The 25,922-nt window shown below is 38.3% G+C and overlaps 5 protein-coding genes across 6 annotated transcripts; 4 read left to right on the forward strand and 1 right to left on the reverse strand.

The window, feature by feature from the left end:
- The first annotated feature begins 3,628 nt into the window (after positions 1 to 3,628).
- On the forward strand, positions 3,629 to 6,097 carry LOC103335148 (PRKR-interacting protein). Its single transcript, XM_008238152.3, has 2 exons — positions 3,629 to 4,043; positions 5,479 to 6,097. Exons 1-2 carry the CDS (start codon positions 3,795 to 3,797, stop codon positions 5,764 to 5,766), a joined length of 537 nt encoding a protein of 178 aa, XP_008236374.2. The 5' UTR covers positions 3,629 to 3,794; the 3' UTR covers positions 5,767 to 6,097.
- A 752-nt stretch (positions 6,098 to 6,849) lies between these two features.
- On the forward strand, positions 6,850 to 10,416 carry LOC103335147 (Reticulon family protein). 2 transcript variants are annotated; one of them, XM_016795359.2, is made up of 6 exons: positions 6,850 to 7,010; positions 7,295 to 7,475; positions 7,789 to 7,930; positions 8,053 to 8,122; positions 8,223 to 8,392; positions 9,961 to 10,416. In XM_016795359.2, the coding sequence occupies exons 1-5, from the start codon at positions 6,950 to 6,952 to the stop codon at positions 8,390 to 8,392; spliced, it is 624 nt and encodes a 207-aa protein (XP_016650845.1). In that variant the 5' UTR covers positions 6,850 to 6,949; the 3' UTR covers positions 9,961 to 10,416. The 2 variants fall into 2 exon arrangements, with proteins under 2 accessions (XP_016650845.1, XP_008236373.1); XM_008238151.3 differs by having other exon boundaries at positions 10,088 to 10,416.
- Positions 10,417 to 10,570: 154 nt separating this feature from the next.
- Positions 10,571 to 13,072, reverse strand: TIC21 (translocon at inner membrane of chloroplasts 21). Its single transcript, XM_008238150.3, is given in 5 exon segments — positions 10,571 to 10,792; positions 10,795 to 10,831; positions 11,080 to 11,283; positions 12,202 to 12,459; positions 12,667 to 13,072. Coding segments are annotated over 5 exon segments (864 nt in total). The 5' UTR covers positions 12,958 to 13,072; the 3' UTR covers positions 10,571 to 10,718.
- A 4,929-nt stretch (positions 13,073 to 18,001) lies between these two features.
- LOC103335145 (receptor protein kinase-like protein At4g34220) lies at positions 18,002 to 22,193 on the forward strand. The gene is given in 4 exon segments (XM_008238149.2): positions 18,002 to 19,762; positions 19,861 to 20,247; positions 20,250 to 20,315; positions 21,300 to 22,193. Coding segments are annotated over 4 exon segments (2,343 nt in total). The 5' UTR covers positions 18,002 to 18,561; the 3' UTR covers positions 21,989 to 22,193.
- Positions 22,194 to 23,862: 1,669 nt separating this feature from the next.
- LOC103335144 (carbohydrate esterase, putative (DUF303)) lies at positions 23,863 to 25,527 on the forward strand. The gene is made up of 2 exons (XM_089054580.1): positions 23,863 to 24,488; positions 25,076 to 25,527. Exons 1-2 carry the CDS (start codon positions 23,952 to 23,954, stop codon positions 25,298 to 25,300), a joined length of 762 nt encoding a protein of 253 aa, XP_088910706.1. The 5' UTR covers positions 23,863 to 23,951; the 3' UTR covers positions 25,301 to 25,527.
- The last annotated feature ends 395 nt before the right edge of the window (positions 25,528 to 25,922 follow it).

A 25,922-nucleotide genomic window follows, 5' to 3' on the forward strand; every position in this document is an offset into this window, starting at 1 on the left:
ATGAAGATAAAGAATTCTAATTTCATATAAACTTTAGCACTTGCAACAAAGTTACTATTAAGAGTCCATATGTAGAACTTGCCTATAAAAATTAGCTTGTAGATTATCTGCAATGGGCTCTTTAAATATTTATCATGGGAAATGAGGTTTGTGGATGAGAAATCAATTGCTTCCCTATGTTTGGTAAGTCCATACATGGAAAATGGTTGCTTTGCATGTGGGAAAGTATGGGGAAAGTGAAGCCCTTTTCTATCTTTGGGTTTTGTTTTCCCTCTTTATGAGAAAATTTGGGAAAATGAGCTAACATTAAATGTATATTTTTCATTTTGTCCCCATTAACAATTCAGAATCAAATATATCATTAAATGCATTTTTTTATTTGATTTAATATGGGTATAGTTGGAAAATTCTACAAACTTTGTTTTCCATTTATACTCAAAACAAGCATGGGAAAGGAAATAAAGTGATGCATCCCGGTTACTTTCCCAATATTAACAAACATGAGAAAGTCTTCCATTTTCCATCCCTTAAAAAATGACATGGGAAATGATTTCCCCTTAAATTCGTTCCGTGAACCAAATGGGGCCTTAGACAAATTTTAGGTAGAGATTAGAAAAATAGTAATCCAACCATGCTTCATGTCCACCATCTTAAAATAGGGAGACTTGTATGGGCTCCTAAATATGAGAAGAGAGAAATGATTTATAGTGGCTCCCAATAATTTAATACTGCTTCATTTTATGCATATTTTAAAATTTTAATTAATGCTAAACTTTTAATTATAGTATTTATGACCACTAAACTATGGAGTATGATTAAAGTTCAAATTTTATAGGGAGCTCCTAAAATAGCTTTTGTGTGACTGTAGCTAAATTTTAACTAAAAAATAAAGTGCATGATTGCAGATGCTCTAAGAAAAGAGTGCCGAAGAACTCTTAAAGCACTTTAAATTACGCTATTTTTACAATGTTAGATCTTGAATGCTAACATTTACAAGAATAAAGTATGCCAAAAAAACACTTCATTAAAGATAAGGCTAAACTATATAGAATTAAAGGCAAAAATATAATATGAATAGTAGAGATGCAATCAGTACATGTGGTTGAGATTTGTGGACAATCGAGGATGTTTCATCTGAGGTAGTGTGCATCATGCTTTTCCCAGGCATTGCACATGATTTCATTCATTGTCTAACAAAATACCATATAACTAATTTCCATTATTATTATTGTTTTAATCCCATATTTCTTTAATTAATTCTATTTTGAGGACAAAACGACAAGGTTTTGGTGACCGTTGAAATAAGAAGCAAGCAGCTCAAAACAAAACCGAACCCAACTCTTTGCTTTTGTTTAATGGGGTACAAGTTCTGCATCAGCAGACCATATCCTTTGCCAGAAACATGTTAGTTTGATTTAGGTATGTTGTCATTAATTAAATACTAATCAGCATTGGATTATGGGTTTTGCCTTAAGCATATGTTAAGAACGATTTGCACGTGGCTGCGAAGCGTCGGGGATGTTTCGTTTAGTCTTCTTTTATTTATTTAAATTATCATCAAGCTTAGTTAATTATGCTTTGCAGCTCTCTAAAAGGGGAACAATGCTTAGTTATTTTATGCCCCATATTCCATTGATGTACGAGAACATGAAAAGGGGAAAACAAAAGGTTTTTGCTGCATTATTTTCTTTCCGTTCAGCTAGATCCAAGCCCATCTGAAAAGGTCTGAACAATATTCCCTTGCTTTTGCTAAATTAAAGGAAAATGAGAACGCTATTTGAGAGTTTCGTTCGGAATTACTTTTAGCAATGCTGTGTTTTTCAGATGGATGATCATGCATGTCCACGCTATGATTTTTTTTCATCAGCACGAGGAACACTGGAATTGGAATTCACATATTTCTACGTTGAAAAGAGGAACCAATAATTTGTTAGTGCCGTATCTTTATGCTTTGATAAATTGACGTGAAAGCGTAGATGTACAAATTAGGTTTCAAATAGAACGGTATTTTGCAAAGTCTGGCGCAGATAAATAAAAGTGTTTTTTTCAGGCTATTTTTAGGAAGCTTCACAGTGGTGACGCGCTAAGTCGCCATATTTGATTCACTGTTCAACATATGAGAGAGAATGCTTGTGTAGTCTTTTGAGAAGGTTGGGATTCTGCATATTTTTAGAGAACCGAACTTTGTGGTTAATGCTTGTTTACTCACTGTTAAATCCTCACCGTTTGTCACTGAACCATCCTCTAGTATTCTTTAAAAAAAAGCTTACCTTGCTAAAATAATAAAAAGGGTTATTTGTAGAAATAGTCATTCCTCAATTATACTCGGAGTTACATTTTATGGTCACTTAACTCAAATATTAGTTGTAGAGGTCACTCAATTGAGTGTTGTGTTGTACAATTAGTCCCTACCGTCAAGTTCTCTAACGATAGGGACTAATGGTGCAACACAACACCTAATTGAGTGACTTTGTAACTATTTTTGGAGTTAATTGACCAAAATGTAACCCGAGTATAGTTGATGGATCATTGCTACAAGTAATCCTAACTGAAAAGTCACATTTGCCCATCAATAATCTAAGAGATGCTTGTCACGTCATCATTTTAAACTGAAAAAGTCACAGACTTAACAGTAGGGACTAAGGGTGCAACACAACATCCAATTGAGTGACATTTGCAACTAATATTTGAGTTGAGTGACCAAAATGTAATTTCAAGTATAGTTAAGGGACTATTACTACTAATAACCCTAATAAAAATGAACCCGATTGCATAATATTAAGTTGGGCATGTTTGTAGATAACCGAATTTTGTAGCAAATTGGTTGGCTCATTTGTAGCGAATTTGACAGGTTGTAATCCTTTCGTTTTTAAATCCTACCCAAAAATAAAATACCATATTGTTTTATTATACTTTTAAAAGCAAAAATGGCTTAGAGCATCTCTAAGGGAGATGTCAAATACCAAACATCAAATTTAAATTTGATGGCTAATGTGACAATTTGTCATTTACACAGTTTTACACTCTACCCGATATGTCAAATTAATAATTATTGTAACAGTCAAATCATTTAAGATGAAGAAGAAAAAAAAATGGAAAATAATAAATGAAAGTAACAGCCAGCTATCTTTAAAAAATAATAAAATATTTATTTGACATCTTGCTTTTGGGATATCAAAAGTAATAATGAACCTCTAGCTTTCATTCTACATCACTTTGACAATTCGTTTGGAGTGATGTGAGATGTTATTTGTGTTAAATGTCTATATAACACTTTTGACATATCGGCCGGAGATGCTCTTATATGATGAACAAAGCTGGAGTTTAACGTAAAAAATATTAGAATAACATTTGACAACAAGGTTTTTAGTACCCTCAAATTTATATAGAATTTAATTACTGAGTGTAGGGATAATAGCTCTTAACCACGTAAATTACAAGTGCATTGCAACTCGATTTCCCTGTTTTTTTTTCTTTTCAAGACCTCGATTTCCCTATTGACTAGTGAAGAAAGAAAAAGCAAAGAATAGGAACATACTTGAGGCAAGGGTAGAGCCCAGCCCAACCCAACCCAACCCAAATCCTTTACAGGTGGTCTCGTACAAAAACCAATGGCAACATATAAAAACCCTCTTCGAATTCTGGATGGCGCTAAATTAAACCCAAAGTCACAACACTCTATCTGCCTTTAGGGTTCTTCAAATCTCTGGACGTCCCTCTTCAATCTCAGAATCCACAAATTCTGACATCACACTCCACACCTGAATCAGAAATTAGGGATTCTCTTCTACGAGATGTCGTCGGGCGGACCCAAAGACGGGGACTTGCAACTGGTGGCGGCGCCTGAAAGGAAATTAGCGCTACCGCCAAAGCCACCGACAACGGCCAGCTCGACGGCGCTTGTGGAGTATACGCCGCCGGTGTTCAAGGAGGAGGAAGAGGACCTCGAGATCAAGCTCCGGAGGATTCTCGAAAATGTCCCCGTCCGCGTCAGCAATACCTCAGGTAGCTCCGCCGGGTCGGGCTCGGGCGACTTTCATCAGGTTTGTATATTACCTGATTCAATATCACAATGGTGACTGTTGTCACTGTATTAATTAGATATTTATGGTTATGTGATAGCTGAGGGATGTTACTATATTAGTTAGATATTTATGGTTATTTGACGAAATTACTGAACAAATTGGAGTATTTTGAGTGATGATACGTAGGGTGATTATATTAGCCTATTGGGGTATCTTGAGAAATTTGGTTATTCAGAATTTAGATAGCTAAGTATAAAACATAAGTAATGTAGTTAGGGGCCTTTGGTTTGGAAATTGAATTTACTTTTGGGCTTAGAACCCCAATGGTAAAACATTTATCTATGTCCATGGTAGAGTTTGATTCTTACCCTCAGTGGGAAAAATCTGGAATTTACTTGCCATGAGGTGGTATTTGAGTGTTTGTCATCCCATGCATAGTGTGACTGTGCAGAGACTGGGGGCCATTGAACTCTCAAGTAAGGGGTTTAAGGTTTTTCAATTTTGGGATTGAGCAAGTCTTTCTTTATTTTAGTAAGATTCACTGCTAGTATATTGAGGGTGTTGTTATATTGTATGTGCTTAGCCTAATTGCAAAAACAAGTTACTGTACATTGGGGCAGCCACGTATGTCCCATAATGTAGAACGATGCGTTACTGAGATGCAAGTGTTGCACACCCGAGTTATGCTCAATTTTTTGGCAATCAAAGAGATTCTGTCACGGAGTAAAGCAGGTTTACTATTCAGTGTTCCTTTGGGATTGGTGGAAACATTTCGGTGCCCATGTTGGCTGACCGGATTTTGAGTATGGTGGTTGCTCTGTTATATGGTTTATTTGTGTGGACAATAGGGTATCATGAAAGTGTTTAATCACTTGGATTGCAGTACATGACCTTAATTAGCAGAATTTTTTCTCTTATAGACGAATCTCTGTCTCTTTATCTTGTTTGAAATAGTATGTTCTGCTTGAACTTTGGGACCTTCCCGATTTAAACAATGTATTGTACTCTTTGAAAAGTTGTATTTTGTTATTATATGTACAAGGGATGGATAAACCTTCTATCTTGAGCAGTGCAGTAGAGTGCAGTGTTTTTCTTCTTTCAAGTTTAAATTAAGGGACAAGAAAAGCCCGGATTTGTACCCCAGTCAGCCTAAAGGAAGTTGAATTGAAGCCAACAGAGCTGTGCCATAGGGTATTGCAATAGAATACAGCCAGTTGCTAGCTGAAACTGCTTTTTTTCTCCATAGTTTTGAGTTTGATGTTGTATCAGTCTCAAGGGATGGATAGTTGATACGTTTGATCAGTATTTGAACACATAAAACTCTAATTTTCTTTTCATTCATCTGCTTTTTGCTTGATATTGGAATATTTGATTAGTTATGATTTGTTGGACACTAAGCTGGCGGCTAAATTTCATGTATACTTTCTTCTCACCCCAAATTGTGCCTGAACAGTATCGGCAGATGAGACGGAAAGAGCAAGACAGACTTGCTAGGATGGAGGTGGACTATCAAAGAAGGAAAGAAGAGGCCGAGTTCATTATGAGAAGGGAGGAAAGATTAAAATCAGCAGAAGAGCGGACAGCAAAGAAACGATTGAAACGTCAAAAGAAAAAGCAAAGGAAAAAGGAGAAGAAGATTAAAACAAGTTCAGGTGGCGAAGAGAATCAGAAAGGAGAGACCACGGACGAGGATGAGGGGAACTCTGATGATCAAACTGAACAAGCTTTTGATAAGCTATAATTCTTGGAATCCACGGGCATAAGGAACAAATACGCACCAAGTTTATTGGGATTTCGTTTTTCTGAAGTCTAGAATTTGCCATGTTTGTGACCTGAATTCGATTGTATGTATAATCCGAGATTCCGAGATGTAACAACCCGAGAGATCAGAAAAAAGATTTAGTTTAACTGGTTTGTATTTTCTTAATGGATCCATCAATCGTATTAGGCTGCTTGTCAAATGCAATGTTGAACAAAAATGATGTGGTTTTGTCTCCATGGGATGCTCACGTTCTTCTCTGGACTGGCATATGTACTAATTGTTTGCTTGCAATTGCATCGTGTTTGTTAAAGGGTTTGCTTCACCCGGTACAAGTATGATAGTTGGCAGTTGATCTGCTTCCCTGTGAATGTTACCTAACGCAGAGTGGCCCCCTTTGCCTTTGCTTCGCATATGAGCTATAAGGAAGGAAACATATAACACAAGACATTCTATATATAATCTTCTTTTTATAAAAGTTGGTTTATAGCATCTAGTTTCCAGTTAAGATGAACGATTTAGTCAAGCACTCTTCTCTTATGATAATCGGGATGGTCCGATGATTAAATACAAAACAAAATACTTATTTAATCTAACATGCTTTTGGCCTGTTTGCCCTGCTTATGTAGGAAGCACTTTTTTATAAGCGTTTTTAATTACATGTACGTCAAAATTGTTCCTAAAAATTCAAAATAATTCTTGAAGACGAGTTTTTTCAAGAAATCGTTTTTAAGACCCGTAAACACTTTAAAGTTTTTTTACCCAACACTATCAAAAATGTTCTTTTTTGTTAGAAAGTACAAACACTTTAAAGTTTTTTTACTCAACACTATCAAAAATGTTCTTTGTTGTTAGAAAGTACTTTGAGCCGTTACAAAAGCAGTGCCAAACAATCCCTTAAAAAAAAACCTTTTTATGATAAGTAGATGAGATTAGAGTTTGCAGTTAGACCAAATGGAAAGTATTAACCCAAGTATTAACCCAGAGATCCAGTTAGCAGTTTGGGCTGAGAAGTTTATTACAGTCCAAAAATAAAAAATAAAAAAAGGTACGTTTCTGTTTCTTCTTCTTTTTAATTATAGTTCATCCATTTTGTAATTTCTGTCTCCCTCCCTATCAAAATACCTCTCCAACTTCTCTCTTTTCTCTGAAAACCCTAATCTCCATGGGAGAATCTGTCCCTCCTCGTCGCATTTCCGTTCATCAAGCTCTCGGCGGTGGCCCTGGTTCTCTCTCTCTCTCTCTCTCTCTCTCTCTCTCTCTATATATATATATATATATATACATGCACACACACATAATTTATATAGATGCTTTTGATTTGTATATCAGTATAGGAATATTTCCGATTCCGATTTGGTTTGGATCCCATCTACTTCCATTGATGACGACTGAATATAATATCGTTTCTAACATTCGATAGATTTGAATTATGTAACTTCTACTTTTTTATTCAATATAATCTTGTTGATTTGATTGTAATTAATTGTGTTAATTTTGGTTCTGGTAGTTGCTGATGTGCTGCTATGGAAGAAATGGAGTGGAGGAGTTTTATTGCTAACCTCTACAGCAGCCTCGTGGTTCCTATTTGAGCGAGCTGGTTACAACCTCTTGTCCTTTGTGGCCAATGTTCTACTGCTTCTTGTGGTCATCCTCTTCCTATGGGCCAAATCTGCTTCCCTTCTTAACAGGTACCCTTTAATTCTTGACGATTTCAACTTTTTCTTTTTGGGTATACTGTACTATTGTTGTCATTATACTGAGAATTTCTGGGTTCTCTTAGCTTAGATTGGAAGTACTTTCAGTAGGAAAATATTAAATTTGAATTTTGAAGTACTTTTACTGAATATTTATTTTGCAAAGAAAGTAACCATGAACACGAGTTGAGACGGACGCAATAGAATCAATAGTTATGGGGAAGATTGGTGATGATTTAAACTGTTCTGAGCATTGATTTTAGTTTGAGGTAATTTAAAATGAATTGCAACATCTACTGTCATTCAGACCTTTGCCGCCTCTCCCGGATATGGAAATCTCTGAGGCCTCTGTCGTGAAGGCTGCTGATGCACTGCATGCTTGGATTAATCGTGTTCTGTCTATTGCACGAGACATTGCTATTGGCCGAAATTGGAAACTCTTTCTTCAGGTTTGGTGTAATTGCTTCCTGCCCTAGGTTTATGGGACAATGAGGTGAATTGGTTTTTATGGAAGGGATTGAACAGAACTTGGTTTATTTTACTATTTGGAAATTTCGCTTTGTGTGTGCAGGTTGCTTTTTGCTTGTGGCTAGTATCTTACATCGGAAGCTTCTTCAACTTCCTCACTCTTGTCTACATTGGTAAGCTCTTCTCTGCCGATTGTATCTTTATATATTTATGTGCATATTCTTGCCAGATTTACTATATTTATTTATGTACATTTATTTAAATATTGTGCAGGGGTTGTTCTTAGTCTTTCAGTGCCAGTAGTGTATGATAAGTATCAGGGCCACATTGATGAGAAGCTTCTTGTAGCAAATAGAGTAATACAAACACAGTACAGGAAAATTGATGATAGCATCTTAAAGAAAATTCCATTGCGATCAAACAAGGAGAAGAAGGTGCAGTAGGTAAGTGTGATCTCTCTTTCTCTGCACTTGCGACACACTCTTCTGTTTACCTATGTATATTATTTCTTCTTCCTCCTCATCCCAAAAAATTGTGCATTGAGGCATTAGAGGAATTAGTTGAGGCTATGCTTGTTATATATGCTGGTTTGCTGAATCCATCTGTCCTGTTGATTTGAAAGAATCTCTGGATTTTGTTTGTATGGTGCACATGGTGTAGGCTGTAGGAAGTGATCAGTGTTTTGAGTTAATGCATCTGGTGAACTATTGAAGTGTGTGGAATCTTTTCTTAAATTATGCTTTAGGATGACCATTATTTGTATTCAGAAAGGCATCTGTAATTTTTCGAACCCCATTTTACTTTTTGGTATCTGGGAAGGAATTTTTAAGAGAGATATACTAAAAGAGAAAGGATGCATGTAGAAGCGCATTCAGTCCCTTTTACTTTTCGGATGCACCTCCCATTTTCTTACTTTCAAATCTGGGAAACAGAAAAAGGAAGGCCTGAACTTTGAGTGGTTAGAGAGGAATGGAGGGCAATCTTTAGCACGAGTGGAGTGAGTATGAACATTTAATTTATGGGTGTGGGTATGTGTTGAGTGAATGGGTGTCTTATTTTGATGGACGATTGAGTAATTTCTGTACAGCTCCCATTCATTGGCAATTACAAATTTAAGTTATTCCTGTGTTTAGTGTCTGTTTCAAGAAACTGTCTTGTTTTCCTTGTGACCCTGTGATGTCTTTGTGTGTATTGAAAATCTGCATGGACACAAAGGGAGAACCACACTTTCGCTGGGGGAAATTTTGGCCCAATTTTTTGGTTATATTTATTTATACCTTTAACACACTACTTACCCTAGTCATCCTGACTCAAATTATTGCTTTCCTCTGGTGAAAATTTAAACAATTCTGTCATATCACCTCAAACCAATTTACAGCTCCTATAAATTAAAAAGGAAGGAAAAAAGAAGAAGAAAAATCACACTAGATGAACCCCTTCCTCCAACTCACTCCGACTCTCTCTCTATCTAGAAAACAAAAATGCTCAATTTGTCATTTGGATTAGTGTTATACTGACTATACATTTTGTATTTGGATTATTACTGTATTTACTTTCCAAACAAAGTATAATGTTTTCATTCGTAACTTGGTACTTTTGGTTGATGTGACAGACCAATTATCTTAAAACTGTTTTACTTTGTTTAAAGTGAAGCTCATTTGAAAGTGTAAAATTTCTGTAGACCAAGAGAACCCATATGAGTGTTACCCATAATATTTTATTTTGACGTGCATTTGCATATCAATAATCTAACTATGAATTTAACTCGGTTATTGTTTGTGGATGCATGATAAATTGAAAAGGTTTTGGTGCCTTCAAGCTCTAATTCTGAAGTACTTGCATATATTGTCTCCGAAAATCACTGTTTGTTCATACAGAGTGTTGTCATTGAAGATTGTCTTTATGATATTAGCCCTTTCTCTAGAATTTCTCGTTCCGCAATAGACATCAAGTCTTTTCCTGTTACATTTGGACTGCTCGTTCATTTTATTTCACTGTCTATGTGTACCAGGTATAAGTTTTTTTGGAGTTTTTCGTCTTTTGCGCATCAGTCAAACCATCAGATTCTGGGGATGTTAGCCGTGCTTGGTTTTACTAGTTGCTTCTGATATACTGAAACACATCAATATATGGTGCAGGGTATCACGGAGCTCAGAAAAGTGTGATGACAGCCTTAAAGACGGTTTACAACGTATGAAGTGTTACTTCGGTTATCTTTTTGTTGGCATGCTGCTATACATATTAACAGCCAGACGGCATGGTTGACAACATTTGGGTGGATCCAATTAGTGTCTACGTTTGAGTTTCAGCGTTACATTGTTTTTGGCTCTGGTGCTTATAATCTTGTTAGGTTTTTGGTCAATAGTTATTGGATTATTGGATCTTGGTGGTTGATCTTTACTTGTTATATGGGGTGAAAGAGAGAGAATTTCATCATTTTAATCATATCGATTGTTTTGGTTTGCAATCTTTTATATGTCGATATTTGAGTTTGCCTTGGAAATTCAACTTGTAGAATTTTCTTACCATCCATATTCCTTGTTTGCTTCTTGGATGGTTTTGTTGAGACTTGTGACACTTGCTACAATTACCATAGTATTTGTAATCACATAAAAATGCAATTGGAAACAAGCAACAAAAATCTGCGAATATAATACAGAACCGAGTCTGTCGTATAACATTATGGAGAAGAGAAAACATTTCAAAAATCATGGCTTCAAAGCATTTTTAACAAGAAGACACCATGCTAAAAAGATAGCGAGTCAGAACTTATGCGATCCTTGGAATGGGAATGCCTTCTGAAGGTGGCAATGTCACTGAGCGCAACAGCTCTAATGAAAAACAAGTCCCAGGAAATGAGAAAGGATGGTGTTAGCCGCTGCCTGCAAAAGGAATATACAGAGAGAAAAATCAGTCTTCTCCACTTAATCTTCTTGTATAAAAATCATAGCCAAACTTTTGGTTCAGTGGTGTATCAGAAATTATATATGAATTATGGATTGTATTGAGTTTAATGGTAACTGTATCTGAGAGTTTGAAGCATACTGGTGCTCATTACAGCAATGAAAATGTAAACAATTTCCGGCTTTTTATTATAGTGTAATAAAACGAAAGTGAGATATATGAATACCTGCACTAAGAATACATCCAAGGCAAGAACGGGACTGTAACCAGGAGAGAGACCCTGGTAATACGGATTCGCTGAGGAAGTAAGAGCCTTAGCAACTAACAGTCCCACCGTGGCTTGCATGCCAAGAACAGAAGCACCCATACCCAACAGGTTCAGTACTATGCCATTCTTTAAGCTCCTTATTACATCAGCACGAGGAGGAGCCTGCAAATTAGAAGCAGTGGACACGGATGTAGAAGGTAAAAGGTCTCATCAAAGAACAGAGGCATTTATCCTTCACAGCATTTCGAAAATTGGAATATAAGCTAACTTCAATCAGATGCTTAATAATGAGACGATTATGACAGAAGAAAATAAAGAACCAAAATAAAAGCAGATGAAGAGATCAAAAGCAGTTAATTTACTGAAATGTGATTGTTATTGCAATTTATCTGGGTGACTGGTAGACTCTGAGGGTGCCTGACTCTTTCTTTTTAATTTACCATCGATGAGCAGAACAATTGTTTTCATACTTCAGCCTATGCCCCAAGCTAGCAAAAGATATTTTTAGTTCATTTAGTCCAGAGAATGGGATAGAATAAAACCCTAATACCCGCCAAGACAAAGAGAAATAGTAGCAGTCAGGATTCAATCCATCCAAGGAGAAATGCCAACTAAAAGAAGATAAATGGGTCGACTAAACCTTGAGATTCTAATCGATGAGTAGAAATGGTTCTAAATAGTACGAATACTACCATACACATAGAATACAGGGGGCACAAGGCCTCCTTCCGGCGCAGGGCATTCTCTACGCGCTGTATCTCCTCTTCAACTCGAGTCAACAGGCGAAAGAGTAGACCTCAAAAGCCTCTGCCAACCAAGGTAAGTGTGCAATCACATAAAACTTAGAGATTTACGGGAGGCAAGGTTTAACAAGTAATCACTCCATCTCATCAATCAAGCATTGCAAGAAATTACACCTATCAGCATCCCATGGAACTTCACATCAGCACATCAAGCACAAAGTCAAAGCAGCATTTGTCCACAAAAAAGTATAATCACCTATATGTATCAATTTCAAGAAGGCACATACAATTCAATATAAACACACTAGCTTTCCCACGATTGACAATTGAAAAATACCTTTGCAGGGTCACTTGCAGTTCTTCGAAGCTTATCAGAGAGGCGAATGTACCCGAATGACCAAAACACAGAAATGAATGCCGCCACAATCCCACCGGCAGTGGCATAAAAAGTAGGCGGTGACGAAATCTTGCCAGTTATAACAACTGAAAATGAAAGAATCACAGCGGCCACAACAGTGCACACCAACTGCCCCCAAAACCCTAAACCACCCAACCTCTTGAAGTACCTGGCTGTGCTCTCTAACCTTTTGGCTACCTGCACAGTACACACACCACACAAAGCACTTTGCTTTTCAATCAATCCTCCACTACCCATTGCAAAATTCGTAATTGTCAAATCTATGGTTTCCAATTCGTGTCAATTCATTAGCAATTTTTGAAATTTCATGTTCTTATAGTTCCCTACATTTTCTCGGAAATCAAACAAATTAGAGTAAAATTGGCAAAGTAGAAGAAAGAGAACCTGAAGCAGCTTGGCCTTTTCAGATTCATCGTTCGGGGAAGTGAATGTCTGCGAAATTGGAGTAGAAGAAGCCCTTATAGTGGTGAAGGAGAGCTTTGATCCTCTGTGGTTGGGAGCAGCAAATGAAGGAAGAGACAAAGACGAAGAAGAAGAGAGAGTGCGGCTGGGCACGTGGCGGTCGGAGATTGATCGAAGAGGGAGATGATTAGCTAAGGGTCGAGCAGTGACAGCTGGCGGTGGCGCCGCCGTGAAGTAGCCGGCGCGAGCTGCCGGCGATAGCAACGTTTGCATAATTAATGGGCAAGCAAATGGCGGAGAGAGAGAGAGAGAGAGAGAGTGGGAGAGGAGTAACTTCGCTGCGGTGTGTAGCCTGTACAGTACTGAGGTGGTATCGTACTGAGGTTGGGAGGAGAGCTGAGGAGGCTATCAATGGCAATGGGCTCTTTTGTTGGGTTGAGTCGGACTGTGTTTGGCCCATAAAATGTTCACACTGAAATTTCATCAAATCTGGTCCACAAAGCCCAAAAGTGGAAAATGTGGAAAGAGGTCGAAATAGGGTACTAGCAACTTTAGCCGTCAGAGAACGAGTCGGGGTGAGCACGGTTTGAATTGGGTCGGTTTTTAATTCAAACTGATACGCACTTGAATCGATCAACTAGAACGATTCGAATTGTATTAATTTTGACATTAACTAGAAGACCAGTTGAACCAAACCAATTCATTTAGTGATCGGTTTCATCACAAGTAAACGAATTTAAGAAGAGTTGAAAATGATCTATGTGTGTGTGACTACATGTTTCATCTTTTGAATGGATACCCAAACTCTTACAATTCAATCCCCACCATACCTCAAAACGACATTGAGCTATGCTTAGAGGTAATGGCTATAGTGAAGTGTCATGTGGTTACTAACTCATGCACCTTGGCCCCTCCATATCTCTTTTGCATTACTTAGGAGAAAAGGAAATTCAACTAAACAGTAGAAACATGGGAGAATAATTACACAAAGTAAGCAATCATATAGGGTTACATTGATTCGAGCGTGAAATATACATGTGCAGTTTGGTTCAATTGGCCGTGGTTTTCTAAGAGAAGAAATTTTTCAAGGGCGATTTAGTTTGGTTGAGCTGGTTACTTATTCGTTTCAAATACCAATCCAAATTAAACCAATTGGTGCATATTGGCCAGTTTGCGGGGTTGCTCAAGTTTTTATCCATCATTAGTATAATTGTCTGCCCTGCACTGATAATATGTAACTTAAAAAGATATCTGTTTGATAATTTTAAAGTTGAACGTCATTTATCCAATGTGAAACAATTGTATTTGATTCACCAACACTAATTGCTTACATTATTCTACTAGGTGAAATGGCATAAATTCCTGCCAATGAGTTCCTAGCTCAATTGTAAGAGCATTTGTCTGCAGATTAATGGATCTTAGATTCAAATCCTAATGACACTTCCCTCTCACTTTCAAACTTTTTTAAAAAAGAGAGAGACATAAATCATCATAACCATTCCATGAGTGGCCGAGGGACATAGAGGGCATAGCAGCACTTACAAATGAAAGTAAATGGTGGATTCACAATGATCATTATCAACGAAGGCGTCTTTCTCCATTGCAGATTACAATTATGCGGATTCAATATAGATTTTTATTTTGAATCGTTAGATGGCTTGTGTAGTGGAGATTTAACGGTTTTCGCTTGTTGTATTAAATCTTCATCGCACAATAAATTTAATGGTTGAATCCGCATAATTGTAATCCTCAATGGAGAAAGACCCATCAACCAAGTATGTTGTGGACAAGGAAACATAAGCATATATACTGGGCATGGCTTTCTATCTAGCAATGATATGTGATTCATAGCCTCTTGCTTAAGGAAGGAGAAAAACCTGCGCGTGCAATCCATGCATGATATGAGAGGGCCCAGATGTCAAAAACAACTACAACTCCACTAACTAAATCACAAGAAAGTTTTAATTTCTACAACCAAACATGACACAAATGCAACCCAATTTCAACGTGCACCTCAATTCATGACCCTTTTTATGTTTATTTTTTGTTTTCAACCCAAAAGAAGTTTTGTCCATATAAGAAATGTCCAAACTCTCGTGTCACTTCAAACAAAATGGTAGCTCACATTGATTTGAACCAACATAATATAAATCTTGTCCAGCAATATTGGTCCCATGAATCAGATTCTCTCAAGCTGCGTGGACGAATAATTGGTTCTGATTATTAATATTTTATTAGAAGGACATTGTGATTAGATATTGTACTGTTTGGGTTTAACTATGATTTGATGCAGTGAGACAACGTTTTCACCACGGCATCATATCAGAGGGAGGGTCGACTCCATTTACCAAAGTAACTTCTACCCCCACCTAATCACTTGTCTTACTCATGCTTAATTAACCTGCTCAAGGATTTAGGTAAGTTTGTTAGAAGCGGATGTGTTCTTCATTTTGCACCCGAATTCAAATTCCCTTTTCACGCAGTTTAGATTAATTAATGTGCAACTTTTCTGTAACTTAATAAACATGGATTGTAGCTCTGCAACTTCAGCTAAGAAACCAAGCTTAAGTAACATTTATGGCGTAACAATCTAGATATATCAAGCTTCATACAATTTTGTTTGCAGTGTTTAGTGATTTAATTAAGAAATGTAATTAAGTTTCATGCTGTAAGCAAGTTGCTTCTAATGGCCAAAGGTGATAGGATCTATACAATCAAAAGGTAACATGTGAGCTTATGAAGTGAACCGAAAGGAAAGCTGGCTTGCTTAGCTAAAGAGAAAAGTGAATGAGAATGGGGTGGAATTCAGATTTTTATGTAGATTCACCCTAGAAGTTCTCCCTGACCAATCTTTTGACAAAGAATATATGAGTAAAAGGGATACAAAGTGCACTGGCAATCAGCAGTTCATGCTTTTTTTTCCTTCTTTTTTTGAGAGGGGGTCTAGGGTTCTTTCTCAAATTTTTTTATTTGCAGGGTCTTAAAAGTTATATTTCCACAGTTCTTGGTATGATTTTATTTGCACATACACGTGGGGTGATATGGAATTGTGTGTAGAACCTATTAAGATAAGTATATACAACAACAAATATGGCAAAAAACTAGTAGTTTGGGTGGATTGAATTCTACGCCATCTTCAGCATATTGTTGGGCCTTGGAACCATTACTATTTAAGTAGGCGGTCCCCTCCTAAGATTATTTGGAATTGCCCCAATTCTTGTCTATCTCTCCTAAGTTTGGTCCATCAAATGTCCAAGCAATATTTGTACTACACGTATGTATGATGTATATATGATGTATCAGTCAATGTATGCATCTGATGTGGAGAAGGACAAGTGCTTCTGAGTAATCCAGTGAGTACTACAAGTTTGGGGCCAATAACCATGACAAACTATTTTCCAGTTTTGTTATGTTATCATCTGAGTTTGCGTATGAGTTCAAGACCATTCAATTATCTTACAACCCAATCAACAAGTCTATGAACTTTGTTTGTGCATGCTGTTGAGAGTATATCCTACATCTTGAAAGTAAGGCTATAACTCTTACTCAGCATAAAGATACAGGAATGCTAGTTACATTTTCTTTGTGCACTCTCTTTCTACCTTCTTCATTCTCCTTTTCATTCTGCAATGTTGTATGATGATGGAAACCGTTGATTTTTGAGGTCATAAGGATATTTCCCGCAAAGTATCAACCAAATTAGAAATCGATTAGCTATTATTAATTGAATGATAATTGTACGATTTATTTATTTTTTTACTTACATGATTTTTAAAGTTTGATCTTGAAGATAGACAATTTCGATGGTGAAACTACATTGTAGAATGAGCATATGGAATGGGATAAGTGGAACGAAAAGGTATAAGGTAGAAGGTAGCTGAAAAAATACTAGATATTTGAGTTGAATGCTTTAACTTTATCACATGTCACCATAATGGTTTTGTATCAGAACTCTGTGTAGGAAATTAAAATAGTGCAGACTGACTTGCATGAACCACCTTCTGACCCTGTTGACTAGTTCTTCCCTCTCAAGCAACATCCACCATCTGAGAAACTCTTACTAGCAGTATCATTTGCCTCACTCAATTGATCAAGTACATTGATCTCTAAGCCTTTTCATTTTTATATTTCCTTGTTGAAGGAATTTTGAGAGTTGTCTCATAATTTTATATGTATACAGATGAAAAGCATACCAGTCACCAAGGCTATATAGGCACAAGACCAAGCAACCACAGCAGTTGGACCAAATTAATTAAAGGTTAATTTTGCCATGTTTAATATAAGATTAAGTACCCACAACCTCCATTTTCCAACAATAATCCATGATTAGAATAATGGGGAAGGATTATGAAAAGGGGAAGTTAGAGAATGAGGAGTGGTTTAGTCAAAAAGGGAAAACTTGATTAGTGGATTAGCTTGGGATACTACATTTTTAGTGACCACAACGGTTAGTGTAGTGGGCTCGATGCAAAGTAAAGTAAGGCAAAGCAGGTCTTATTTGTTCTGCATTTTTAGCTACTACCAACCCCTCCATTAATCCAATTCATATATGATCAACTCTAGTATATAACTGATATTGGCTTCCATCTTATATTTACTTTAAGAGAAATGAAAAAATAAAATATTTCTTCTTGTTACCATTGAGATGGGGTGTTAGTTGGATTGATCTAGATATTTGGTGTGCTCCTAAATGATCCTAAGTTCAAATCCCGACAGTACCTTTGTATGTGAGCTTTACCCCTCCCCCTTCCGAACTTTGGCAAATTTCTTGTCCATTTACACTCGACCTCAATAGTACAGATCTGTCTGTCATCTGTCATAAAATTGCATCTGTATATATCTACATATCAAATTGCATGTCATATCTTACCATAAAGTTTATCTTACAGTGATCATAACATTGCATAAATTAAATCGAATAATTATTAAGTGTAAGATTTTTGCACTCTGCATTAAATTCTGCAAGAAGCTTTATTGAAGGCTCTTGGCAAGTCATACTGCAAACTGCAAGAATAAAAAACCAGAAAAATAGAGAAAAAGAAAAAGAGAAAACCCAATGACTAAAAGGAGCTCAACTGAAACTATGCAATTAGCAAAAAATATATTTTTTCATATATGCAATAAGTTTTTTTTTTTTTTGCTTTATAAAAAAATACATATGTAAGGAGTAGTCAATACTGCGAACTGAAAAAGAAGAGAGCCAGACAAAAAAGAAAGGGTCAAGAAAAGAAAAATAAAATCCTCCCAAAACCAGTGTTTCCACAGTTATAAAAGGTGGAAGCCAGTGCAAATGGATCAAATTTCCATGTGAAGCCTCAAACAGGACGGCAGATTTTAACCCCTTCTCTGAAGAACACGTTATGGGCTCCAACTCACTTGGTTGTCCTATGTCCAATATCAGAAACAAGATTCCTCACAGCTTTTCCATTTCCAATTATGTCCAAAGAAACACCAGAGTTTACATAAAGTCTTACTGAGAGTTTGCAGAAGATAGCCAGTACCTACCAGAGCCATAATTTTATTGTCATTCCCTTGTTGGGTTAAGTTCCATTCATTTTCATCAACTGCAAATATTTTACACCATCCCTTTTGCTCTCTCCCCCCCTCCCTCCCTCCCTCTCCACTGAATTCACACCAACTTTGTTATTCATAATGCCAAAACTTTGCCTTTTTGATCTCTTCCTAGTTCCTTTTAGCAAAACTTAAACCAAGTTTGCTTCAGCTTTAGATTTGGTTTGGTGACCAAAACAACAAACTGTAGTTGGTCACCATCTCTCTCTCTCTCTCTCTCTCTCAGAGGCACAGACAGAGACTCTTTTTCTACCATGAACTTGTAAATCCCAACATGCTCAGCCTCAGCAACAAGTTCAAGCAATCATGAGCTCCAGCGCCCAAAAACTCCATTTCTGTTGGAGGGTCACTTCCATTTTTGTTCTGCTACTTAGCTCAACTTTGGCTCTAAACTCAGATGGGGTTCTCTTGCTTTCTTTCAAATACTCAATCCTCAGCGACCCTCTCTCTGTCCTTGAAAGCTGGAACTACAATGATGAAACGCCATGCTCTTGGAATGGAGTGACATGTACACAAATGGGAAACCCAGGAACACCAGACATGTTCAGAGTCACCAGCTTGGTCCTCCCCAACAGCCAGCTTCTGGGTTCGATTGCATCAGAATTGGGTTCGATCGAACACCTTCACAGCCTTGATCTTTCCAACAATTTCTTCAATGGGTCCCTGCCTTTGACCCTCTTCAATGCCTCAGAGCTTCAGGTGCTTTCTCTCTCTAACAATGTCATCTCTGGTGACTTGCCTGATGAGTTGGTTTCAGGTCTCAAAAGCCTCCAGTTTCTCAATGTTTCTGATAATGCTTTGGCTGGCAAAGTCCCTGAAAATCTCACTACTTTGCAAAACCTCACGGTTGTCTCTCTGAGAAGTAATTACTTTTCTGGTAATCTTCCAACTGGGTTCAATTCAGTTGAGGTTTTAGATCTGTCTTCAAATCTGCTCAATGGGACTCTGCCTCTGGATTTTGGTGGAGACAACTTGCGCTATTTGAACCTCTCCTACAACAAAATCTCAGGAAAAATACCAGTTGATTTTGTAAAGAGGGTTTCAGAGAACTCAACCATTGATCTCTCCTTCAACAATTTGAGTGGACCAATTCCAGACTCACAAGCTCTGCTCAACCAGAAAACAGAGCAGTTTGCAGGAAACAGTGAACTTTGTGGCAAGCCATTGAAGAGCCTTTGTCCAATTCCTTCTACTCTCTCCACACCACCCAACACTTCTTCTTCTTCTCCAGCCATTGCAGCCATTCCAAGAACATTTGACACAACCCCAGTATCAAGCACACCTGGTGGACCAAATGGTACTCAGAACCAGCCACAGAGTGGCCTCAAACCCAGCACCATCGCCGCCATTGCTGTCGGAGACTTGGCCGGAATAGCCATCCTTGGATTGGTCATTCTCTATGTCTACCAAGTCAGGAAGAGAAAACTTCTCAACACAACAAGCAGCAGTGCCACAGAGCTAGAAAAGAAACCAGAAATCTTCTCAAAAGAAGACATAGATCAGAAAGGTTTGCAATTTAGTTCATTTCTTTCAAAATTTTCCATGTAATTTCTCTTGATATTTATATTCTGTAATCTGTATCTAATACTTTTGCCCGAAATGCAGTAAAATCTGTTGCATGGTCATGCATGACAATCAAAGGGGAAGAGACATCAACAAGCTCAGACAGTGACCAAGATGACAAAAATGGGCAAGTGGGTGGTGGTGCGCAGAGTAAAAAGGGGGAGCAGTCTCAGAAAGGCGGTGTCTTGGTGACCATAGATGGGGATCGAGCAGAGCTTGAGCTTGAGACATTGCTCAAAGCATCAGCTTATGTATTGGGAGCCAGTGGCCCAAGCATTGTGTACAAGGCCGTGCTTGAAGACAAGACTGAGCTTGCTGTGAGGAGAATTGGAGAGAGTGGGGTGGTGATGATGAGAGATTTTGAGAGCCAAGTGAGGGCCATTGCCAAGCTCAAACACCCCAATTTGGTCAGGGTTCGTGGGTTTTACTGGGGGACGATGAGAAGCTCGTGATCTATGACTATGTCTCCAATGGCAGCCTTGCAAGCACCACCAACAGTAAGCTCCCTCTCTCTCTCTCTGTTTTTTGGCTTACGTTAGTGAAATTATGTGTTTTGTGCTACATTGCGCTGTTTCTCATCCTTGTTTTTTTAATTAGAACTAACTAGAATCATACTTCCATCTAATTTTTTTTACACCAATTATTATTCTTTTGAACAAGTTTAGTTTCACACAGTTTTATATGGAATTGTGAACTACCAATTATTATAGCAGTATTTTTTTTGGTACTTCCAGCATGCAAGTTGTCTTCCAGATTTAATTAAAAATTAACCCACCAACTTTATTTGTTTATTTAAAAACAATTTTGTTTCTTTATAAATGCATTGTCATAATTCTTTCTTTATTTATTTCTTGGGTGTCTGGAATTCAGAGGTCCTGTTTTGCAGTCTGTTTTTTTTCATAAATTTGATAATCTGTTTTGTAAACCCAATGGCCCATTCTCCAGCTTTATCACCTGACCTTTGATTAAAATAAAAGCTTTGTATCAGCCCATGACATTAGTTTTATTTCTTTGATTACCGCACACTCTGTCATCTGTTAATGATTCACAAGTGCCAAATTAGTGAGAAGATTCATAACTGCCCGTGAACCATGATAAAAGGTACATGGAAATCTTTTTTCTGGCCCAAATAGTCGAAAACTATTGAATTGGAGCTCAGAGAATCCCTGCGCCGAATCGGTTGAGTTGACAAGTTCTCTGCCTCTGCAGGATATAGCGGTGCTTGCTTGGAAAAAGTTAAAACAAACTTGGGCCTACTCGTTTTGCATTATTTGCTTTGTTTGATTCTTAATAAACATAGTAGTTAACTTTAACGAAACCATTAATCGCATCTCTTACGGTCACACTGAAAAATTTCTCGTACCTGTGGTCCAGGGTTGCATTCGTGCTCGTACTTTGGGATATAAATGTTTAGGAATGTACTGCCTCGTACATCTGTTACATTAGTGTCATCTATCTCAAATATGTTTGGAATTTTGTAGGAAGAGCAGGGTCGTCACCATGTCATCTACCTCTTGAAACTCGGCTGAGGATAGCAAGAGGGGTTGCTAGGGGGCTGGCTTACATCCATGAGAAGAAACATGTGCATGGGAATATCAAACCAAGCAACATTCTTTTGAATTCTGATATGGAGCCCATAATTAGTGATTTTGGCCTTGATAAGCTGGTATTAGGAAACATGGGTAGTCACAAAGCTAGCGGTTCTTCCAGGGGTTACTTTGGAAGCCTAAAATCAACCGCCACTCGAGAAGGAATGCATGATGTGCTCCCAATTGGTGGCAGCCCTGCCGCCGCTATGTCATCCTCCGGGGGTGCATCGTCGCCTTATCAAGCGCCAGAGTGCCTAAAGAACTTGAAGCCAAACCCTAAGTGGGATGTGTACTCTTTTGGTTTAGTCTTGCTTGAGCTTCTCACAGGAAGGATACTTTCGGAACGAGAATTAGTGGCACAATGGACCCCCGGTTCGTTGACTGAAGAGAAAATTCGGGCTTTAATCATGGTTGACGTGGCGATTAGGACTGAGGTGGGGGGCAGGGAAGATGCCTTGCTGGCTTGTTTGAAATTAGGGTTTAATTGTGCTAGTTTTGCTCCGCAAAAGAGACCGACCATGAAAGAAGCCCTCCAAGTCCTAGAGAAAAGTACTAGTCCTCCTTCCACTCCTTCAAACTAATGATGTATTGAGGTCCCACTAAAGTTGCCTTGTTGTGTTAAAGCATTTTCTTTTTCTTGTTTTGTTGACTTGAATGTTGCATAAAAAGCATAAATGTCGATATAGCTTAGTAATAATTTTATGGGAGAAAGCCGTTGTATTGTATGTATGTTTTGCGGATTAGTAAGAATTGATATATGAATTGTAATAAGATTGTGTTGGTGGCGATTGGCATGGAGGGCAATTACAATTATGTTCTTTTGTCGGCTTATGTTTCTATGACGTGAATCTGAACGACGTGTTAATTGACTCTTTCATCAATGTATGGACTAAGTTTCATAATTTAGCAACATGCATTTGTCTAACAAGAGAAAATTGCTCTGTTAAGTGCAGTTATCCCTACCCGTAAGGTCATATGTTCCAATTCCTCTCTTCCAATATCGCTTAAAAAAACCTACCGAATTATTTTGGATGAGTCGCATTTGGGAAAAATATGAGCTAAAGCCCAATAATTGTAGTCTATAAACTTTCACTTAGACCAGCCCAACCCAGGTTTAATTTTTGCGCCACAAAATCAAATTTCCCACCAAAAAAGCGAACATTTCAATTCAACCGTATATTTTTCCCACCAAAAAAATTTAAAAAAGAAAAATTTCAATCGTCTTTTCCCACCAAAAAGCAAAACTTAAGTGATATTTTCCAAAATCAATTTATAGACGAGATTATTATCCCCTCTCTCTCTGCTCAACTCAAATCCCATTTTCTTTTGAACTCCATGGATCGTCGAAAATCGTTGCAAATGCTTATGATCGACTCCGATTCTGATGATGTCTGGCACGCAAACGTTACGAAGGCGGTGATCGCACACGTGACACTCTTAAAAGCTTGTCACGACGCCAACAGGAGAAGTGCCCGGAAACAACGCCGTCGCAATCGGAGGCCCCTCGCTGCCGTTGGGCCCACGGGCACCGGATACGACTCATGCGTAATCAGCGACGCCGGTACCTCATTCAAGGCAAAGAACAAGAACGGGAAAAAGAAGAAGTCTCTATCCCCGCAACCAAACAACCCCCCAGCCACGGAATCGCTGGGCATTTTAGGTATTTACTAATTTCTGTGATGGTTTTTGACAGGTGGGTATTGGGTATGGGAATGACGAGGGGCACATGGAGAAAGTGAGGGGGGTCCAGTTAGGAATGGAGCTCCCAAACGTTGTGTGCGTGGATGCAAAGGGATTGGAGCTCGAAGATGATCGTCTACATCTGATCGCCAAGGCTCAGGTCCAGTTGGGTCAAATGTTGGCTGATGCTCAACTCCAGCATTTTAGTTCATCAAAATCTAATTCCCATCCTGCCCTTTAAATCGATCCTATTTTGAAGCTATCTCTGGAGACTTGGCTCCAAAGGCAATTCTGGGAATTTATGGGTGTCCAGAGGCTTTTTTTGGGTGTGCATAGAAATCACCCTTACGTATGTTGTTTCTAATTCTGTATGATTCTGATGTTGCCAACCATTGTGAACTGCATAGGCAAGGCCATGCTCTGATTTTCCATAGAGAGAGAGAGAGAGAGAGAGTGAGTGATGGTAATTTGTCAATTTCAGTCTGATTCATTTTGCCACTAAATCAATATTATTTTTCAAAATCAATTTTATAAATAAGTTAAACCCTCTCCATTTCACCATACGATTTTCCCAAAAAACAATTGAGATATGGAGGATTTTTCTTCTTCTTCTGATTCTGATGATGATTTTATGTTGTTTGTCTTCCCAATATTGCTACTTGCAGCGAGGGAGGAAGAACTCGCCAACAATGGGAGGCGGAAACGACGCCGTCTCGCTCGCGGGGTCTTTACGCGACACTGGGCCCACTGACACCGGGTCTCCCAGTCCTTTAATCAGCGATGCTCGTACCCCAATTAAACCAAACAAGATAAAAAACCAACCCCGTATCCCCGCAACCAAACACCCACGCCCACCCACCCAAGATGGAATCTCAATCGCTCCAACCCAAACAGATCTTCATCTTATCGGGCCAGAGCAACATGGCCGGCCGCGGCGGCGTTTTCAGAGACCACCATCACCACCAACATTGGGACCGCGTCGTTCCGAACGAGTGCGGCCCCCATCCATCCATCCACCGCCTCAGCGCGCATCTCCGGTGGGAGCCCGCGCTCGAGCCGCTTCACGCCGACATCGATGCCACGAAGGTATGCGGCGTGGGGCCGGGGATGGCGTTCGCGAACGCCATGAGGGAGCGCGTGGGGGTGGTGGGGCTCGTGCCGTGCGCGGTGGGCGGGACGGCGATCAAGGAGTGGGCGCGTGGGGAGCACTTGTACGAGAGTATGGTGAAGAGGGCGAGAGAGAGCGTGAAGGGCGGGGGTGAGATCAAAGGATTGTTGTGGTACCAAGGGGAGAGTGACACGTCGACGCAGCATGATGCTGATGCATACCACGGGAACATGGTGGAGCTCATTGAGAATGTGCGCGAGGATCTTGGCTTGCCTTCGCTTCCTATTATCCAGGTTAGGAGTTCTTTACTTATTTGATGTCCATTTTGGGTAGTCAGTTATTGTAAAATGCTGATGATTTTGGAGGCATGGTTTGAAACTTTGATAATATTTTGCCAAATTCATTTTTCAATGAATACTGGCACTTAAAATTATTATTATTTGGATATTATTATATGAACAGAACGTGTGTATTAGACCAGTTAATCAGGACGGTGAGTCGGTTATTTACACTGAAACTCGAATTCCCCTCTTCGTAATTATAGATTAAATTAATTTATAGTACCTTTAAAGGTTTTTAGGTTTTAGACATAAAAAAATTTTCACTTTTGGAAAAAGCAAAGTTTTTCAAAAAGAAAAAATCACTTAACTTTCAAATCAAAATACAAATGTATTGAATTCTTAGAAATCTAACAATAAATAAGGCATTTTGTCCATTTTTGCTTCTTTTAAAATTTTTCTCTTTCCTTTTGCTTTTTCCAAAATGTCCCTAATTTTAAATTATGAATTGTGCAAAAAGAGTTTTTATGGTAGGTCATTAACAGTTATTATTATTATTTTTGCATTTGCAGAGTTTGATCTTTAAAAATATTTGTTTACAGGTGGCTATTGGGTCTGGGGATGCAAAGTACATAGAGAAAGTGAGGGAGGCCCAATTGGGAATGAAGGTTCCAAATGTGGTTTGCGTGGATGCAAAGGGATTGGAGCTCAAAGATGATCATATGCACCTGACCACCAAGGCCCAGGTTCAATTGGGTCAAATGTTGGCTGATGCTTACATCAAACACTTTGTATCATCAGAAGCCGATGCTCATCCCGCCCTTTAAAAGTAAACACTCAAATTTCGTTGTGTTTGTTTGTTTGTCGGTCTCCTTTAACTTGTTGGCTGTGTGCTACAACTATAATGTCAGCAGGTCTTAAGTTCGACGACCGTCGGTGTATTACTAGACTACACTATTGTGGACTCTGTATGCTAGTGGGTTGAATGTAGCTTTTGGGCTTTTGGTCCGCTGAGCCTACGAGGCCTGATACTAAACCATTAGATCTTTGTTGATGGGTCCTATCTTTGTTTGATTACACTGCACTTTGTTTACTCGGGAGAGGTTACAATGAGGAGTTTAAAGTGAGGAGGTTATTTGAGGGGACCGATTTCACCATCAAAACATTTAAAATATTTAAGTCTCTTGATTTCTTTACATTTGTTGATGGTAAGATTAATCTCCTCAAATAGTCTCCTCACTTTAAACTCCTTATTATAGCCTCTCCGCTGTTTACTCATTGAATTAACAACATTCTCATCGTCACTTTCATCCCATTTATCAAGTGAACTGCAAAATGATGATAACTTCATAAGTAAGGTCATTGTCTTTGACTTTGAAGTTGGATCCCATTCATTAAGTCTACATAGAAAATGGTTTTAAATATAAATGAATTCGTGACATTATATTA

This window comes from Prunus mume, linkage group LG6, assembly GCF_029339155.1.
Source record: "Prunus mume cultivar Tortuosa linkage group LG6, ASM2933915v1, whole genome shotgun sequence".
NCBI lineage: Eukaryota > Viridiplantae > Streptophyta > Magnoliopsida > Rosales > Rosaceae > Prunus > Prunus mume.